The sequence below is a fragment of the Paralichthys olivaceus genome, chromosome 8 (assembly GCF_024713975.1).
Source record: "Paralichthys olivaceus isolate ysfri-2021 chromosome 8, ASM2471397v2, whole genome shotgun sequence".
Classification (NCBI taxonomy): domain Eukaryota; kingdom Metazoa; phylum Chordata; class Actinopteri; order Pleuronectiformes; family Paralichthyidae; genus Paralichthys; species Paralichthys olivaceus.
This window is the reverse complement of record NC_091100.1, coordinates 20182973-20203498: the sequence shown is the minus strand read 5'-3', so window position 1 is coordinate 20203498 and position 20526 is coordinate 20182973. Positions and strand designations below refer to the sequence as shown.

General features: G+C 42.0%; 1 protein-coding gene across 1 annotated transcript in view; it reads right to left on the bottom strand.

The window, feature by feature from the left end:
• The window catches only part of xylt1 (xylosyltransferase I), a 79497-nt gene extending 63982 nt beyond the window's left edge, over nucleotides 1-15515 (bottom strand). The window contains exon 1 of the mRNA XM_069530304.1: nucleotides 15140-15515. Coding sequence (XP_069386405.1) covers nucleotides 15140-15421 — 282 coding nt within the window. The 5' untranslated portion in view covers nucleotides 15422-15515. The remainder of the gene's footprint in view (nucleotides 1-15139) is intronic.
• Between the last annotated feature and the right edge of the window lie 5011 nt (nucleotides 15516-20526).

The following is a 20526-nucleotide window of genomic DNA, read 5'->3' as shown; positions in this document are numbered from 1 at the left end:
TACTTTATACTGGTATTTAAAAGAAATGCAAACTAATAGAGAGTCTCACCTGTGCAATACATGCATGTCTCTCCTCTCCAGACTACCAGTAAAATCTACCTGACAAATTGCTACCAGTAAAAGTGCTAAAACACCACAGGCATCGAAGCTATTGTCAGACATGAAATCTGGAGAACGCAGCAGGAGATCAACAACAGGAACATTTTCGAAATATTTCAGGGTACCTGTTCTGTCTGGGTAGAGGATGCAGAAGGAAGGAGGCATATAAGTTCTGTTGTTTTTGTCTACAGCACATTGACACCGGCGTCAGCCCTGATCTCCAAAACCTCTTAAATCCCGTTGTCTTTCACAGTTCACAGTTTTTTTTCTGCGTCTTCTACATGTATGACACCTCTTTTTCAACCTGAGATATAACTGCATTATGTTTTTTTCCAGTTTAATCTCCGACACTTGTTAAAAAGTCCTCAACACGCCAACTCGATATCTGTGTATTTACTGCATTTTCATGCTGTATTCTCACAAAAGGGCTCAATCGGACATTTTCTGGACACTCTACCAGGGGGCTGGCAGGAAAATGTCCAGACTTCAGTGCATGTCTGAAAGCAGTTATATGAGAAAATGGTGAGACTGATAATCTCCATCCTCCAGCAGCGTGAGCACGAAATCAGCAGCGTGGCATTACTTCAAATATTCTCAAAATGAATGATAATGCAAAGGAGCTGCAATAGGAGAACTTAAACAAATTTAATCCCAAACAAAAACACTTGGGAACATTTAAGCTTTGACCCTAAAATGTGCTTTTGTTTTCTACATCTCCTTTTGATTGGAATTTGCATTATAAAAGCCTACTTATAGTTTTCTATGCAGGACCTATATCTTATGCAGGAAAGCACAAAGTACTACTATTACTACTGCTTTTACCACTACCACTACTACTACTAATAATAATAATAACAATATACTGTATACTTTAAAACCATGTTATTTTCTGACATGGTTATCATAATAATGGAGTAAAATGTAAAATGTATTTACTCACAGCAGTTACTGGGGTAAGTTTAGGACAAAGAGAGAGTAAAAAAAACCTTAACAAGCCTTAACCACCACCTCCCAAAAAAGAAACCAGACCAGCCTTTCTGGAGAGAGAGAAATAGACGGAGAGAAAAAAAAAAGCGGTATTGTTCTTTGTTTGAGCTCAGACACACACACACACACACACACACACACACACACACACACACACACACACACACACACACACACACACACACACACACACACACACACACAGATGCACATACACACACATAGAGTGCTGACACCAATAAGCAGTCAATGATTTTCCTAATGGTTCTCTTCTATGGAAAGGCAATTCTCATGAGGATGTTTAAAGTACTGAAAGCCATGTGTAAAGTCCCCCCTGATGGTAGCTTTCACTTTCTCTCTCTTTCTCTCTCTCTCACACACACACACACACACACACACACACGCACACAAACAGGTGTAAAGACAAAACTAGTTTAATGGAAAGCAAGACAGGTTGCCAACAAAGGTTTTAGAGTGTGTGTGTGTGCGTGTGTGTGTGTTTGTGAGTATCCAAGTTGATTAACAATGTTTATCATGCTTTTCACTTTATCCAAAATGTTTTTTCTTCCAAAATTATAATTATTTCTGCCCATATTTTAATAACATTTCCAACATCACTCGGCCATAGTTTTACCAATTCTCTCACTTTTAACAAAACTTCCAACAGCTGTCATCGAGGCCTTCATGAAAGTTGTATGTGCCTGTGAATGTGGGATTGCAGAAATATGTGTTTTATTATAGTCAAATCCACAGAATTCAAAAAAGAGAGGACGTATAGGTCAAATGTTTAAAATGCTTGAAATTAATTGTTTAAAAAAAACAATTAAACTATTGCAGAAAAATGATCAAGCTTGCAAAGCTTTCTTGCAAAGCTTACATTAAGTACGTTGCAAAAGAATTTGACATTGTGCTCACACAATCATCCGCCCTAATTATCTTCTCCTCTGCTTCCCACACACCCTCCACGCACAGAAACGTTTTTCTCATACATTGTAATTTCTGTATACCTCTGAGGCTTGATGTTCAATGGAATGGAACAGAAACAGGAAGGACGGCTGGAGACGGATGAGAGGAGCGAATAGTGGTGAGGACAGAGCGAGAGAAAAAAAAAAACAAGAGGAAATGGGAATAAAATAAGTGGAACGACAGCAATTGACAAAGAGAGCGAGGACGAGAGAGAACCAAGTGAAAGAGCAGGGCAACTCCGGCGGCAGCGGCGTGGAAGCGTCTGCGGAGCGTTGCTGATGTGATGGCACAATGATGATGGTGTTGATGATTCACCGCTGGTAAGAAATCAGTGAGAAGAACATATTATTATCACGCAGCTCAATTACAACGCAATTTCTCCCCGGCAGCGACAGCCTCTGCAGGGCTCCTCATTGAAGCTGATTTGGGAGGCCTGCGGCGTCTTGGAGGACCAGTCAACGACTCAGCGGTGCGGTGAGACAACCCCACTTCAGAAGGAAGAGGGGGACCGGGAGCGAGGAGGAGAGGGAGCCCGCAGTGATGAAGAGGGTGAGGAAATAGTCGAGGAGACGCATGCAAAGGATCGGCAAAAGTGGTGTCAGGCAGGAAGGACAGACAGCGTCTAGATGCGCTGGTGATGGAGCAAACACCTGTTCAGTAATGAGTGCGAGCTGGTCCTGATGGGTTGGCATGAATACTGAAGAGCAGCTATTCCTGTGGTCCACAATGTTTCAGAAGTTTATTTACCCTCAAAGTATGTGAATGCGGTGCATGAGCAATGGGGGAAGGAGCAGAGAGTGGCCTTTGTGTATCCGCAAGCTTTTATGTGTGTGTGAGTGTGTGTGTGTGTGTGTGTGTGTGTGTGTGTGTGTGTGTGTGTGTGTGAGAGGAAGATTGTGTGGGTGAGTGTTTTTTGTGATGCAGGAAGGAGAGTGATTTAATGCATTCTGTAGGTGTGCGCCTTCAGCACAGAGGGGCCTCTGAAGAGTGTGTGGGAGTGTGCATGGACGTGTCGGCTTTCGTATGGATGTTTGCAGGTGTGTATGAGCTTGTACAATTTAACTGGTACATCCCGGCTGTCTCCGGCGTACCCTGAAACGTCCCGTACGGTGGCTGCCCCGAGGCAAAAGCAGCCTCAGCTGAACCGCTTCACTGACCTCAAGGAAAGGGATTCATCAACGTGACCTTGACCATAAACCCAAACCCTGATACTGTCACATACTACATACTGGTATGATTATGTAAGGGGTGGAATATGATATAATGCTGTAGCTTTCACCTGCTGTGTCAAACACCAGCTTACTACTTTATTTACCACAACATCTACCACATGAATACTAATGTTTCCTTTGATGTCGCTTTAAAGCTGCACTCATCAATATTTTTATACAGTCGGTGGATCAAATCCCTGTAATGATGAACCCACAGAGAATTATCTCCACTCAGTTCCCCTCAGCTCTGCAGAGCATTTTATCATCTTTCAGCTTATTGTTTCAGTCAAGCAACTTTACTGTTTACTGTCATTCAGTTTCACTGCTCTCATTAACCTTTTTCAGAGATAGGAAGCGTAGGAAAAATCAATTATCTTTAAATTTTGAATATTTAAACTTCCCTCATATTTTGATGTCATGTATATGTTTCTTATCTGTTTGTTCCATGTTGTGAGTAAAATATTTACATTTCAAAACACCATTTTAAAGGCTCCATCATACTCCATCATACTTTTTTAATCCCCAGGTACACCAGGACTCTATGCAAAATAATTTATTCATTATCCATTTAACATCTATCCATTATTTATACTGCTCATCATTTAAGAGATAGGGGTGGAGCCAATCCAAGCTGACATTGGGCAAGAGGTGGGTAAACTGACAGGTCTTTGGACTGGGAGGAAGCCGGACTACCTGGGGAGAACTGATGTTGTTACGTTAGAGTAAGTAAGAAAAAAAAGTTCAAAGCCTTCTCAAAGGAACAAGACAGTTTTTTGATTTAAAGTGATGTTGGCCCATTTCAGTCAATACCACACCAGCAGTTCTGCATCTAACATTAAATGATATTAAATCAAATGGAAAATTTCTCTTGCTTAATTTTACACATATTTTTCTTCATTTGTGGATGACATATTTGTGTGTGTGTTGAATGGAATCATGAATCAAAAGAAAAGTTCTCCTTGTTTAAAAGCAACAGCCACGTCAATACGCTATCCAGATGTGAATATTACAAAGAAACACTGTATGTGTCAGGTACAAATGTCCAGGGTGTATAAATTAACCACTGCAATCACAACATTGTTTAAGAGGACAAAGGAGAACTGGGATTATTGGGCAGACTTGCTAAACCTCCTCAGTATAATCCTGAACGTGAGGCTCCAATTTAAAGATGCTTGATAAAGCCAGTTGATCGGCGTCTTCACATCAGCTTACGTTTAAATCCTAAACTACACCAACAGAGGGAAAAATCACAGACCTGATTCCCTGCATGCGTGGAGGCCATTTGGACTCAGACTAGTTCCGAGAAATGGTCTGTAACCACGCAGTCTCTGCCAGCCAGGGCCTAGCTACTATAACAAGCCTTCAAACCAAACCAGGTTCCCCTAAGGATTACGCCAGGATTTGAGTCGACGTCGGATTTGTAGAAGGGATGAGACGTTTATCTTTCTTTTTTCCCCCCCCAACATTCCTTGATGCAGCTTTCTTCTTTTTTCGTCTTGCATATCTGTCTCGCTTTCTCTGCCTGTCTCACAGATAGAGACAAGTCTTCTGGGCTGTTGGCATTCAGCTCCAGTAGTGAGTAGAAGAAAAAAGGAGGAGGAGAAGGAGGAGGAGGAAGAAAAAAGCACCACTGTCAGTTCCTCTGCTCTTGCTCCTCCACAGGACTGGAAGGACAAAAGCTTTCCCTGACAGGCCCTATCTCTACCCAACCGACGTGTCATCACCCTGTGTCTTCACCATAACTGCCACGTACTCTCTTTTCTTCCTGTCACTAACTCTGTCTTATTAGAGTAACACAATACATGGGGATTAGTGTATGGTGCGTTGAGGAGATAGCAAGGCAGTGGCTCATGCTCAGTGTCATTAGTCTGTGTGGGTGTGATTACATGTTCATGCGCATTTGTGTGTTACATGTGGATCAGCGTGGTGCATGTCAATGTAGAAGCACTGCAGCGATTTCACAGAAGTGGGCAATCTGCCGCGTGCTTCCCCGACGACAGGGCTGTCAAGTGTTTTTTCGATGCGATGTGACCATTACGGTTGAGAGACAAACACACTCCATGCTGTCTGATGATCCCCTACACGAGGCTATTCATAGTGAATGTTGCAGGAGGAACTATATAGAGGCTATAGTACCCACTGTGAAGACTGGGAAATCAGCAACAAAAAAGACAACGACTGTCGCTGCATACAATCTGACCTGATGGGAATGTGCTCGTGCAGCTTCTCATCATGTCCCATTGCCCAGCAGTGCAGCGACACCATGAAGGCAACATCCACTCATGATCCATTATAGAGAAAATAAACACTCTTCCCTTGAATACAACTCTCCACGTCATTTGGGAATCACATCACAAGCAACTGAATTCACACACAAGTATATTTGTTGAATATATCATCTCAAAATATGAATCTGTGCCCAACTTTGGTTGTAACTGCAAATTAACCTTTCACTGCAAACAGTAAAGACATTAAGATGGTTTGGTCTTTGTATAGGTCAACATCCCCAAAATCTGGATCCTATATTCCCCATGATGCAGCTGAATAGCCTTTCAGTGAAACTGTTTGGTCAAGATGTATTTCAAACTCCGCACCAGTTTGCAAGGCAAGTTTCCTGTTGTACATTTAACATCACCAAGCTCTAGCTGAGACTATCCTGATGACATCAGGGTCATTTTGCCTTGACAAACTAACCATGTGGAAAATTGGTGCAGTTGGCTGTTTCCAAGATTTGTAATTAAATAAATGTCTGTTAAGTCATCTATCGCCAAATCTCATCAACACTGACAAACACTGTTATAGTTTTAAAATTCATTAAAAAATTATTTCATTAATTTACTGGTGTGTGGAGTTTTCATGCCCCTTAAACAGAGACTTCCAAGTTGCGTTTCAGTCTGGACAAAAAAAGGACTTTTGTTTCAAAAAGTCCTTTTTGTGTCACTGATTCTCCCTGATTAGGTCTCATCAGTCACGACTCAACATCCATTGATGAAGGCAACATAGAGCGAATTACAAGTGTTCTTAACTCTTGTTGCTAATAGTGCCACTTTATTCTAGGTCAACGCAAAGACATCCCTGCTCTTACTTTTTGCCATTGCTCTTCTTTGTTTGTAGTATTTTTGCAACTAAGCAACCAACTGCAGAGCAGATGCTCTGCTTCCTGTTTACACTGGCATCTATGTACAATATTAGTTTAAAAAAAGTGGGTTGGGCTGTGTTATTATTTGCTCTTAGTGCTTTTGTTCATCAAAAATGCATCGACACCACGCAGGGGTTGTATTTGGCCGTTTTTGACTGAGGATCAGATTGAAAGATTGCAGGGAGTATTGGAAGGAGAAGGAGCAGCCATAGTGAGCTGTTAAGATGAAGAGCTGCAGGCGACAGGCTTCACACCTCCATCCTCTCAGCGAGGTAACCAACTCAGCACACTGTGCCCTGCTGATCGCAGACTGACGCCATGTGCAGCATGAAATCAGATCATATGCTCGCAGGATGATGGAAAATGGTCAACGAATGCCAGACTTTTTTTAGTCCAACAACAATAGTTTGTTATGATGGCCCCAAATTCTGTGACCTGTCGGATTAAATGAAATTCAGTGTCACCAGCAGAGACAACTGGTGTCTCCAAATCAACCAGGAATCATGTTACATCATGTTGTATCTTACACTAACCCCAGAGACTCCTGGAATCTGCAACTCATGTTTTTTTTGGTCAATTTTTACATATCTTTTTATTGAGCTGTTTCATGCGATCATCATCAATCATGATCTATGCAACCTTTTTGGGGGGGGGGTTTGTGCCTTTAATGACAGTAGAGTGAAGGAGAGACAGTAAGCAGGGAGCAGAGAGAGGGGAATGACATGCAGTAAAGGGCCGGCCGATGCGGGATTCGAACCGGGGCCCACTGCAGCGAGGACTGCAGCCTCTACACATGGGGTGCTGGCACAACCCACTATGCACCCGATCTATGCAACCTTATGTAATTCAAGTACTATGTGGCTCTCAGTACTTGGCATTAATCTCTTTTATAACATACAGCAGACCTTTTTAAAGGGATAATCCTGAAATTACAAAACAGCAGGGGAGTTGAGCAATTGGTCTAATAACCCTTCCATATGGTGATGGTCTGGTCCAAAGTGTGTGTGTGTGTGTGTGTGTGTGTGTGTGCGTGCGCACGCGCATAGCCTTTTAGCCCTGCACTTAATATCCACATGCACCCAACTTCAGATAAAACAAATTCGGCCCCTGCCTCGTCTTGCCAGCTCTCTCTCTATGTCTCTCTCCCATGTCTTTCTCGCAGGGCTGCCTGCTAAGCCTCTTACCTTTGGGATTATTGGCAACGCTAGGTATTATATAGCTTCATTCATCTGGATGATGCGTTATTAATGTGTTGGGGAATGAAACCATCTGCAACAGCAGCCGTGGATGATGTTGGGATTGGGGTGTGTGTTTATGTATATGTATGTGTGTGTGCGTGTGACTGATGCAGCTCTAATTGGTGGTAGTATGATAGACTTGACAGGGGAGAGATGTACAGTAGTTATAATCTTTGATTTTGCAGTTTTGCAGATGAGGCACACAGAGACGTCATGCTGAGTACAAAGTGCGCGCACACACCCAGACACCCAGACACCCAGACACACAGACACACAGGCATTTACACAGTCTAACGAAGGACAGTCACTCTGTAAATGTACTGTTACAAAAGCCTTAGAGGTGATTTTCTGTGAAGGTCTCTCTTAAAATGTCACCACATTTCCCTTTACAGACAAAGTTTCCATGTTCGTACAGTATAGCTGTGAACATTATGAGTTTGGACTTTAAAACATACAGCATACACTTTCCATTAAGACACAAGGCATCTTCTGCATCTGTGATGCCTTCATATAGCCCTTTACAAGATGAACCTGGTGCCAGTGCTATGGGGTTGGTGCTGTTGGGCTGCTTCAGAGGGGGGGTTAGTGACAGACAGGTACACGGACCAATCATTTTTATTCAGACCAAATGAAATGGTTGGTCGAGAGAATTTCAACAAATGAGATAAAAAGGGTTTCAGAAAAAACGTTTGCTTTTTCACGGGCCACCATAGAGTGACGCCATTACATAACTGCATATTCCACACTTTATGTCTCTGATTTTCCAGCACAGGCTTTGCTCATGAAGCTCCCTCTAGTTCAGCTGATGACCACAGAACAAGGAGGGGGTTTGTCCCTTCCACTGAGCACTGCTGCTTCACTTTGGCTTCAAAACAAATTCAATCTTCTTTGCAGACTACACATGACACATCCTCTGTTTTTTGTAAATGGTCATCATAAATGTTTTGGATCATCTTATTTGTCTTGTTCGTCACAATAATTTTGCCCCCAGCCCTTTACTTAAGCGGCTTGAACCTGACTTTCTTTCTCGGAGCCAGTTCTTTGGCTATGGAAACAAAAACAACTGGTTCAAGATTAGGCACTGGTTTTGAACTGGCCATAGAACTGCCTTAGTGGAAAATGGAAATAAGTCGCCTGATCTCATCCCAACTGAAGACCTACATGCGAGACGAGACCACGATCATCAAACCAGCCAACAAAGAGTTTTAGCATTTTGGATGAATGCTACAGGGATGAGCAACATACAAGAGACGATAAGATGTTTTTGGAAATTTTTTCTTTCATTTGGGGAACTCAAACAGGACAGCATCCTCAAAGAGGGAGCAGCAAGTAACGTTTTTCTAATTAAAATTTGATTTACTTTTTCCATTAATCATTTCATCAATAGGACCAAATAAAATAGTGAAAATGTGCTTGTCACAAAAGCAAAAGCTGAAAATATTTAATTTATAAATACACAAAGCATTAAAAAAAGAAGCAAATTGTCACATTTGAGATGCTGCATCTTTGAGAGAAAATTACTTTCTCCTCCATCAGGGCTATTCACTATTTGAAATGCTTAAATTAAAACATGTGGCTGTTGAATGAGTGTAGATTCCAGTCTCATTGAAGCCTCCTCTGCTGAGGCTCATTAGCTTCTTTTGGAGGCTGATTAAATTGCATCCGTGGCTAAAAACATCAGATTTGGTAGAAGAAGAGTTCTTTGAATCAAATTTCAGACCCTACATCTGCATGACCTGTTGAGATATAAGATGTTTGTTTATGGCTATCTACAATTGATGTCAATGCAAAATCCTAGTAAGAGACAGATGCGCAAACCTCTGTGTGTGTGTGTGTGTGTGTGTGTGGTGCAGGTAATACTCATGTTGTGGGGATCTGTTCACACAATCACATTATGGGGTCTTCTTTATGGGGGCAACGAGCAAGTCCCCATAATGTACATCAATGAATTTTAAGGTGAAGATGAATTTTAAAGTTAGGTCTAGGTTTAAGTTTAGCTTAAGGTTAGGTTTAGGTTGAGGTTATGTTTAGGTTAAGGATATGTTTAGGCTAAGGTTAAAGTATTAACTATGATTAAGATTGGAGTCTCCAGGAAATCTTTGTGAGTCAATGTCCTCTGGAATCATAGAGACACTAGTGTGTGTGTGTGTGTGTGTGTGTGTGTGCGTGTAGTATTTCTAACATCATGACACCTGTCAAATAGATATTCCTCCTTTACACACAGTCAGCAAAGAGACAGAGAAAGGGTTGGGGCCTCTGCTGCAAACAGACGACATGGATACCGCACTGAAGAGGCCGGCAGTACATCTCGCACCTGCTCTCGAAGGAGCGTTCAGCAGGGACGCGTGATGTTTGCGCTGCTATGGATACCCAAACTTTCAGTCTGCAAACTACACACAGTCTGAAGTTTTTGGATTCCACACTGACACAGATATTTTGCATATGAGTGGGATTAGCTTTGTGAAACATCATGACAGGGTTTTAGCAGCACACTGCATTACCACAATAATGAAATGTTTTGGGGGGTTTTCTCCATTGCAGGTTTTCGAGACAGATGGTGTCATGTATACAAATTACCCTCCAACATCAAAGTGTCTTGGGTTTTTTCGATGCATCTCTTTCAAGTCTGAGGTGCGTACTTCTTCCCTCAGATGTGAATATGTTTCCAACTCTCTCAGAGACTAGCAGCACTTGAAAAAGAAGCTCGCCGTACGTGAAATGGTAACGACAGATGGACGGACTGATATGCAGGCTGTACTTTACTTTTCCCTCATTACAGGTTTTACAGAGTAACACTTTATTGGCGTAATGATCGGGACATTTGAAATTTTAAATCACACAGTAGCGCATCTCCTGGGTGTCTCTGGACTGTAATTATGTATGTTCAAACGTCTGTTTAAAGCAAAAAAGCTCACACTCACGATGTGATTTACTTTCAGGGAGTGGCAATTTTACAACAAATTACCACTGCTGGAGTGGCTTGCTTACAATACAAAAGCGCTGACAGTGAGTGGCACAGGAACCTGCTACATGAGAGAAGAGCATGGGAAAGGTGAGAAGGGCCAATCTGTTGCAAACGGAATGAAAAGATTTTCAGGAAATTAAATATGAGAAAAGTAGTGTACAAAAAGTTACACCAAAAAAATACCACACCACAAAATAGCATCATTCTGTGATCCACCTCTGTAATATAAGCTCTGGCAATGTCCTTGGTTCTACAACAGACTTCACTTTTAATTACTCTTTATAATAGACGTTGTGTGCAGAGCTTTTTATAAATAGTCAATGGTGCAGGGTGAAATTAGAAAGCTTTAAATTCATCCATACCTAATCTACAATCAGGATTTTTATAGTCAATGTTTTTCATAAAATTATACTTAATTTGTAATATTGCTGTTCATGTATATGGTTTATATGTAAGTTTGAGAATTTAGTTAACTTCTGTTTTTTTTTTTTTTCTACATTGCATCTAAGCTATTTCAGAGGTTTGGTACAATCAATCAATCAACACAGTCAAGTTCAAAACTTTTAAAAATAAAAGATCTGTAATTCTGCTCAAAATAAAGCATTGCTACAACAAAATGAATGTTTTGCATTAACTTTGAAGATTTGCTGAAGAGGAAGTGATTCTATAAATGTTGTGACATGAAGTCAGTCCGATATGGTGAAATCAAAATGTTCAAATCGACAAAATGATGTGGCGACGATTTTGACCTGCGGTTTGACCCAGTTGCTGACCACAGCTTTAGTTTATCCGAGGACGTGGGAGAAGACACATTCAACTCAGCGGAATAAATATGTAAATAAGATGCTACACACATAGACCTAATTACACACTCACACTCATACACTCAGAGACCTTGCAGCCATGGAGCTGTGTCATGTATATACATGCCCCCTTGTCTGTGTCATGGCACTACACTGTCTGGCTATTCCTAAAAACTACTTTTACATTGTGTATATGTGACTGTATGTGTTGCTATAAATATGTAAGTGTACGTGGGTGTGTCAGCGTGTAGCTGCTTCTCTGCATCTACATAGGGACATAATGTTGGATGTTTGTGTGAGTTTTAGTGTGTGTGTGTGTGTGTGTGTGTGTGTGTGTGCGTGTGTGAGTCAGCACTGTGATCATGGACAAAGTGGGATGAATCATGTTGTGGTTGTGCTGGTGGTTGGAGAACAGGCTGGTAGCAGCGACGGATTCCGATGAAGCTCCCAAATGAAAAGCACATGTGAAGCGCATTGTTATATGGTCGCATGCAAGTATCATGAGTGTTTTCCAAATCCTTTTCAAGCCCTTTAGTGTTAATTCTGACAGTCTTTCAAAAGATTCTGCTTTTCCTTGTCAAGTTCCAAAAAAACAGACTTTGCAACAAAAGTTACCAACTATGTGAAAACAAGAAGTATTTTCTTTAAATAACATGAGATAATTAATATCATACTAAATATGGTCAGCCCCACACCGCCGACAGGACAAGAATCTGAGATTTTTTTTTACATGCTGCACTGTAATTTCCTCTCACAGAAAAGAGGAACAAAATATTTGAATACTCACAAACTATTGAAGTAAAATATCCGCTGGCTCATATTTCTTTGTATAAATTAGACCTGAGCCAAGTGTACCACTGTGGGAAAATTACTTCAGTGACGGTGTTTTTATAATGAGATGATGTATGATATTTTGTGGTTAAGCTTGTCATGTAGTATAAGTATTATCGTCATGCTGTGGAATGCAGAAAAAAAACCTGAGGTGAACGTGCATTTTCAGACCATTTGAAATGTCGTCTACGCCGTAGGAAACCGTTTAGGAAAACACTGGAAAAGTGGACATCAGAGGTAATGTTACATGTATTACCATGACTAACAGGAAAACTCTTTACAACACGTGTGAGTCGGACACCCGCTGGGCACATGGGGATCATGACAGTATATGACTACCGTGGCAGATGGAAAGAAAATGCTGACGACCAGATGTGAAGCTCGGAGTCAGATGCCTTTTAAAGCTTTAACTCAGTCTCCTGCTGAAGGTATAACTTCATTTCAGCACATTAGCAGTTTTTCTCATCCATTTCCAGGGCCACCTTAATAAGCACTTATTAATTATTATTTAAAGACCATGTAATGTCAGGCAAAACAAGACAGACTAATTAATAAGTAGGAATTTTGTTTGACACGGCATCTGCAACAGGTTGTAACTCACAGCTAACTTCATGTTCTTCATGTGATTACAGACACTATAGATAGTGTACTGAGATGTGAACAACAAGCTGTGGTGGCTGTTGGATGACAAAAACAAAAACATCCACGCTCGGCATCACTATTTCCTCAAAAGACGCAACAGGAGACAACCACTAATGACGACCGCAGCTCCTGCCTGCTAGGATGACACATCCTGGGCTGTGCATAACGTTTCCGTCCAACACAAGTTATCATGTAGAGACGCAGCTATTGTCACACTGTAGCTTCTGGTTCATTCTATTCTGGAAGTGCCGAGCTCCTCTCTGTCAGGCGTGGTGCCTCGTATATAGAATCAGTTGGCGCTTATGCGTCACCCTCAGGCTGGACCACTCTGCCATGCCAAGCCACACAAACATACACACACACCACCCACAAGGGGAGAAAGAATGAAAATGCAGTGATTAACCAGTTGAGGGAATGAATGTGGCTGAGGGCGACTAGTTGAATGTTAAGAGTTGGGGGGGGGGCCCACAGAACTGGAGAGAGAGAGCGGGTGGACTGACTGACAGGCCGGTGGACTGACTGGCATATACAGGCAGTGTGAAGTGCTTTGGGCCTGTGGGGAGGAAAGCCCTTCTTTAAAAGCTCAAGGGTGCAGATCCACTGTGTGCTTTAATAGCACCACACATTTGCACAAATGGATGTTGACGCAGCGTGAGCAGGTTGTGACACAACCGTTCCACAGCTGCTGTTGTGTCCTTTATGCTTTATGAGTTCTTCTAGTAAAATTACAAATATTCCTCACAAGGAGAACTACTGATATCCTAAAGGGCTCTAATGCAAACTCACTAACAAACCTCACAGTCTTCAGTCCCTGCAGGACCATTTCCAGGGATATTACACTGATATTTCATTGAGGGATTGTCCGTCTGTCAAAGTACAGAACAAATGGCACAAATCTAGCCCGTCCTTGCTGTGACTTTGTGCTGTGGAGATGCCGGCAGGTGGGACGAGTGGGTCCTAGCAGATGAAGTGAGTGAGTCACTGTAAAATCTGCGGAGGAGACAGATGATACAGTGCAGGGCTCAGAGTGAGTGACTGTCTGCGGAGGCCACAGTGTATCACACTACATCGCAGCCGGTTATCTGCTGGTTGCATGGTGGCTGAAGAGGAGTATGGGCTATACTTGAATGGCTGGCAGCTCTATGAAGGGAAAAAATGCAGAAAGCTTGCCAGGAGTAAATGCGTCCAATTTCTTTCTTTTTCATTTTGCGGGGTGGCCTGACTGCTTGAGAGATCATTCGATCAATTTTGGGGGAATTTAATTTCAGACATCAGGTGGGGGATATTAATCACATGCTCCGCAGAAGCACCGTACAAATACAAAAACCTTCTCGGTGAGTAAGCCTCCAGGGCGCAGGGAGCAGTCAGTCAGCGGAGTCTGCAAATAAACATTTGAGATTTGGGGGGAAGCTATTTTTTTCAAATTTCCACTGTGCATTAGCTGCTCCGCTTGAGAATGGACACAGCTCCACAGGCTATGTGTAATTTAATTTATTCATTCTGTGTGCAAGATGTTCATTATGCAGGGGTGCATGTGTGCTCTGGCTCCGCAATCATATCTATCTTGACCTTTTGTGTTTTATGTTGCCACTACCAATAAAACTGTTTGCATTTCCACAAAGAACAGACGACCCTAATCTTTGAGCACTCATCAAAAGCAACCCCTGCAAATGAGATTATGTTTCAGTTTGGCCTTGCTCTCACAGAGCTGCTGAGCCGTGCAGCTCCTGTGTTTGACTTTAAACACCAAATAGACCGTGACAGGTAGAAGCTACTGCCCCAGTCAGAGACTCAGACTATCCACACACCTCCACAGCTACTATCTCATGAAGGGGATTTGCCGTGCCGTGCTGTCCTGGAGTGAACTACACGCTGACTTAACATTTCATTTTAAGCCTTGGAATTTTGAAGCTGGAGTCCGGGCTGAGGTGCGCTCATAACCCGCGGCGAAATGTGGCTCCTGTCCCCAGCGAGCGTTCAGCTGAGGATGCCCGTCTCCTCAGCATCATCAGTGGGGGAATGAGGGGGCTCGTCCGCCTCCTCACACATGCTATCATGACCCTGCGAGGCTGACAACAACCGAGCACTCGTTCATTCAGAGCGGAGGCCGTGTGCTCGTCTCCCAAAAAGCGCAACTGGGAATGTTTTGACCCGCCTGCCAGTGCCGACCGCTCCGGGCTCCATCCCCGGCGATGATGAACACAATCTTTTATTTCTACATGACATGATCACATCGGCAGAGGCTCGGTCTGTCTTACCGGCTGCTGTATGTGGCGAGACGCCCCCCTCCCTGGCGGCGCAGGAGGAAGATGCTGCTGCTGCCGCTGCTGGACCCGCTGCTGGAAATAGTCGCTGCCCGCGGCTTTGTTGCCCGCGACCCGGTCCCTCTTCTCCCGCACGCTGGAGCCTCCGTCCTCGCCAGAGTCGAGGCTGCTGAAGTTCCACACGATCAGCGTCTGCACCAGCAGCACCGTGAGGGCTGCGATCAGCGCGGACCGCGACCGGCGGGCCAACCTGCGAGCGCACAAGCCGCCGACCATCTTCTTCGTACCGGGGCTGCACGGAGCTGGAGGACCCGTCTGTGGCTGTGCGCAGCGCGACGGGAGGAAGCGGTGGAAGTAGAGGGAGGAGGAGGAGGAGGAGGAGGAGGAGGAAGAGCAGGAGGGAGGGAGACTGAGCTTTATGGCGGCGGAGGCGAGGAGAAGCGTGGGGAAGGAGAGGCACAGCGCCACCGTGTGGTGAAGCTGGGTGAGAGGGTGTTCAGAGACAGACACGATGTCCCCTCTCTGTGTGAGAGAATGACACTCACGCTGGTCTGAATGTTCATCTTTAAAGATATTCTAATCGTGACTCCAACACGTGAACATGCTGGCATGTTCCATGTCGCTACAGTGACGGATCTAGGATTTTTCTGAATAAGGGGCCACAAACCACACAGAGGGGCCAATTACATGTGCAACATCTATGTACAATTAGTGATTCAGTAAGATGCTCAGTTAAGACTACATTCATACTACTACCATTTCATTTGAAAACAGTGTTTTCATACTGATGATCAGTTCTTATCCCCGTCCATACTAACACGCCTGCAGACGCATGTCATCTGACCACTCATGTGCACTGGGCATTTGGTTTTTAGTTGCAGAATTGTCACAGATTGCTTGAATAACAGCTTGTGTTCTACTCGTGTAAATAGTTCTATCACTGTAAAATGCAGAATTAAACTGTACAACAGCTGTAAGCAAAGACAACAGGGTCAGCAACGCTTGAGATTGATTATCCTCACTGTGTATTACACTGGCAGCTAATGTTGGTTGTTTTCTTCCCTAAGAGGGTCGTGTGATAGGAGCCCAACGTATCAGCGAATGTTATTTCATGACGAATAGATCCAATCTGCAAGTGGTTGTGTCTACATCATAGTTTCCAAACATCTCCGTTTCTGCCTGTCCTGTCTGAAACGCAGCTTTGGAGTTTTCAAATTAAAACAGGGTCAGCAGCATTTTCAAACCTTTCAGTTTAAGTGGCTTTAAAAGTGAGAAGTAGAGTGGACGCCAGCGGTATCTGTAACAGAGTTAAAGCATTTTCAAATGAAAACATAATGTGGATCTATAGCTTTGAGCAATTAAAATTAAGGCTTTGTGAAGCACATTGTGTACTCCAAAAAAGCTTAGAAAAAAGAATTCTGAATAAATTGTCCTTTATTTATTATTTATGTAGAATTGGTAGTAAATCACTAGTTTATTTAAAAAAAGGACAGGACAGGGGCACTGCAGGGGCCAATCAGAATACAGCTGGAGCCTGTGCCACCCCCCTCTACCCCTGGATCTGTCCCTGTTACAATATTACTATTACAGACTATCACTGGGCCTCTAGGGCTTCTTGACAGACAATTAACTGGTCCGTACAGGGGTGTAGCTACAGGAACTCTGGGTCCCCCGATATTTTATTTCCTCAGGCCCCCTTTAAACTATGCATCCCTGTGGAATTTCTGTCTTCTCCTCCATAAGTTTTTGGAAACATTACCTCCATTTACACCCCACTTGCTAGATCCCAGCTGGAATCCAAGAGGTAAATTAAAAATAAATATTCTCTGCTTTCCAGGAGGTATGTTACAGCTGTGCAGCAGATCTGGTAAGAATTAAGTGATTTGCCCAAAGACATGGCCGATAATTGCCAAAATGTGAGTTCGTCATCTGATTGACTTTTTTCATATTTCCCCAAAATGCCACCCTGTTGCTCAGACTAATCATTTATCAAAAATCTAAAATCAGTCTAATCAATCAGAGAGGGACACTGTTCAGTATAGGCCCCGGAAATTAAAACCATTTACTTCATTTATTTATAAAGAAAATACCTGACTGCTATGGATTTAAGGTTCTAACTGGAGCCACAACCTCCATAGGATACAAGGGCTGCAATCAATATTTAATATCTCCTTCAATAAGCCCTTTCACTGCAGACTTTTTGTCATTGTATGAAAACCATAGTTGTTCAAGTGTCCCAGTAAGTCATGGCAGTGTGACAGAGAGCCACTATGATTAACACACAGAAGAGTCATTGCACATGACAAAAAGTCCTCTGTTAAAAAAGCAATGTTGTTCCATCAGGTGGCAAAAATGCTCAACAATAACTAAGCAATACCTATGTAATGTTTACTTGATTAGTCTATTTCAGATCAAGATCTAATTGTAAGAGACAGAATCAAGACAAGAGGGACATATGTATAAACATATATAAAACGTCTTTAAAATGACTGATTGTATCATGACTTCTTTTCAAAAACAAACACTGAACACATAATTCTATTTTTGCTCCACAGAAAACTCAATCCTGCAGTTTTGCATTGAATTGTTGGTGAGATCTACAGCAGTGATATTTTTGGCTCCCTCACAGCTGTGATTGGGTTTATTGCACCTTGGAGCTCCATCAGCACTATTCCTATTCAATCATTTCTCTGCCTCTTAACATGATTTAAAAAGATGCTTCTCAAACTGGTGGTCTCCTTGGATTTGTCACTGAACAGCTCACATAAAATCCTTTCTGTAGTGCGGAGGATACACCTTGTAATGAATCCACGGTGCACTTTCACATTAATTACTCATAGGCATAGGCAGAACCACAGAAAAGAAATCCAGCACCGTGTCTATGTACAATATGTAGATCTGATTGTTAGTCCTGACTGTGTATGGTAATTACGAAGAAAAAACACAGTATGTGTTAAAATGATGATATCACTCTGACTCACAAGATACTGTCTGCCATTTCCTGAGACACTGTGTATGAAGCTTCATAAACAACTGTCAAGTCCAACTCTGAGCTGGGAATATTTTTAGTTCAATCAAACTTTCAGCTCAGTTCTATGGAGTGATTCAGAGATGCTTGTTAAATAAGCTTCCTGAGCATACGTGCCAACACCACCAGTAACATAGACAGAAAAACTCCTCTGGCAGATACACAGCCCAATACTGCACCGACACTTACAAAGGTAATTTTGCTTGGTGCGTGTTAGCAGGATGCATTCATGGTGCCAACCAAAGACCATGGCCCTTTCATTAAATTAATGAAAAATACTCCATAAGAATAATCTTATACTTCTATTTGTAAAAAATCTTCTTTATATACAGAAAATGTAATCTGTGACTTAAGCACAAAGGCCAGTGACTCCAGAGAGTTGTAAAATTAGGACTAATATGATGTCTACCCAGAATGGTCTGCCTCAAACATTGAATCAGCAAATCATGGGCCTTAAAAAGGTTATGCGTCATGGCCACATCCAGGCTGCATCATACTGTTTATCATGGTGGAGTGCACATCTCCAAAAGACCACTCATCACTCAGTGGTACATATGCTTCAATGTACTGAGCTATCAAAGAGCTTGAACTGTATAATGAGGTATTTGGGCATGAGAATATTCATGCTGACAGAATTATCCATTTGAAATGATATTCATATTAATTAAATTAGTTAAATAAGAACGTTTTCAAATGTGAACAGTGGGAGTCCTGCCAAAATGAGTGTGCATGTTCTCTTTTTTCACTGCTAATCAAACTGCCAATAATCATTATACTCTGCTGGCGCACTGGACACGGCCAGTAGCTGTGGGATGTCCAACCATCCGTCTCGTTGTCTTGAACATGATATCTGAGGAACACCTTGATGGAATTTCTTCAGATTTTATAAAAATATTAATTTGGACTCACAGATGGAGTGATTAGAATTTGGTGCACAAAGGACAATGTGAACTTTCAAGTCCTGTTTTTGGTCTTATGACTGCAACATCTCAGGAACACCTTGGGGGGATTTCTTCAATCTGGTACAAACGTTCACATGGATTGAAATATGAACTGATTAGATTTTGGTAATATATCCGGAACACCCATCTGGCAGAAATATTCACTTAGACTCAAGGATGACCTAATTATATTTTTCTGGTTAAAGGTCAAGGTCACTGTGAGCCTACACAGCCCTTTTTGCCTTATGAGATTGTTATATTAAAGGTCCAGTTTGTAAGAATTAGGTGAAAGGGAACTATTTGCAGGAATTTAATGTAGAATAATCCTCATGATGTTTTCACTAGTTCGTTTCATCTAACTAGTCCAGACTGAACAGACTAAACACCTTTTGAGTTTTTATGACAAAGAAGGCTGTTACAGTTTCTTTTTCACTTTTGAGAGGGGAGGGTGAGGTGAGGGGTGTTCAGCTGAAACATGCAATTTCAACACTAGATATCACAAAATTCTACACACTGTACCTTTAAGATAAAGAGAATCATTTTGAATTTGGCATTTATTCACTTAGACCCATGGATTAAATGATTTGGGTGGTTAGTGTCAAATGTCAAGTTCCTTATAGCCTGAACAACATGTTTTTAGCCTCTTGAACATGATATTTCAAGTCTGATTTCAGGAAATGTCTTTAGACTTTGGTCAGTTGGCACGTGGACTCAATGATTAGATTTCAGTGGCCAAAGGTCATGAGTCTGAAAAATTCCATTTATGTACACTGAAATGGTATTGGTTGGCATGCAGGAGCACAAACCAAATTATTCTAGTTTTTATCTGTGTACATATGTGTGTCATTCAAGCCAACATTATGTAAGCTTAAAGAATTCCTTTCTTTGGCTTAAATATTATATCACAAATCTGCAAGTAACTCCGGACTGTTGGAACACAGTTCATAAAGAATAATTATAGATAGATATATGCAGCTCTAAAGACAGCTTTGAATATGTATTATATAAAGACCACAGGTGATGATATTCAGTCAGAGCCTCTATCTTTTCTCAACCTTAGATCCTCACACATTTCCCAAACATCTGTTTTACACTGGCAGTTCTTTGGGTAAATAATGTAGAGACTGAGAACAAGTTTCAACATTTAGAAATGATTATGTATATCGGTTTCTTAATTTGAAAAAAATGTAAAATCATGCAAATTTCATGCACTAAAGACTATAATTTACTTGTAAACATTGTGACCCACAAAACAAAAGCCCACCCGGAGAGGAGGCTGCGGCCCATGCCAGGCTGACAACTGCACTGATGTGTGACTCAGAATTTAAGAAACTCTGCAGCTTCTGCTAAAGTTACTTTTAGCTACACTTCAGGACAGTAGATACTGGAGAACAATAGAATTGCTCTTAATT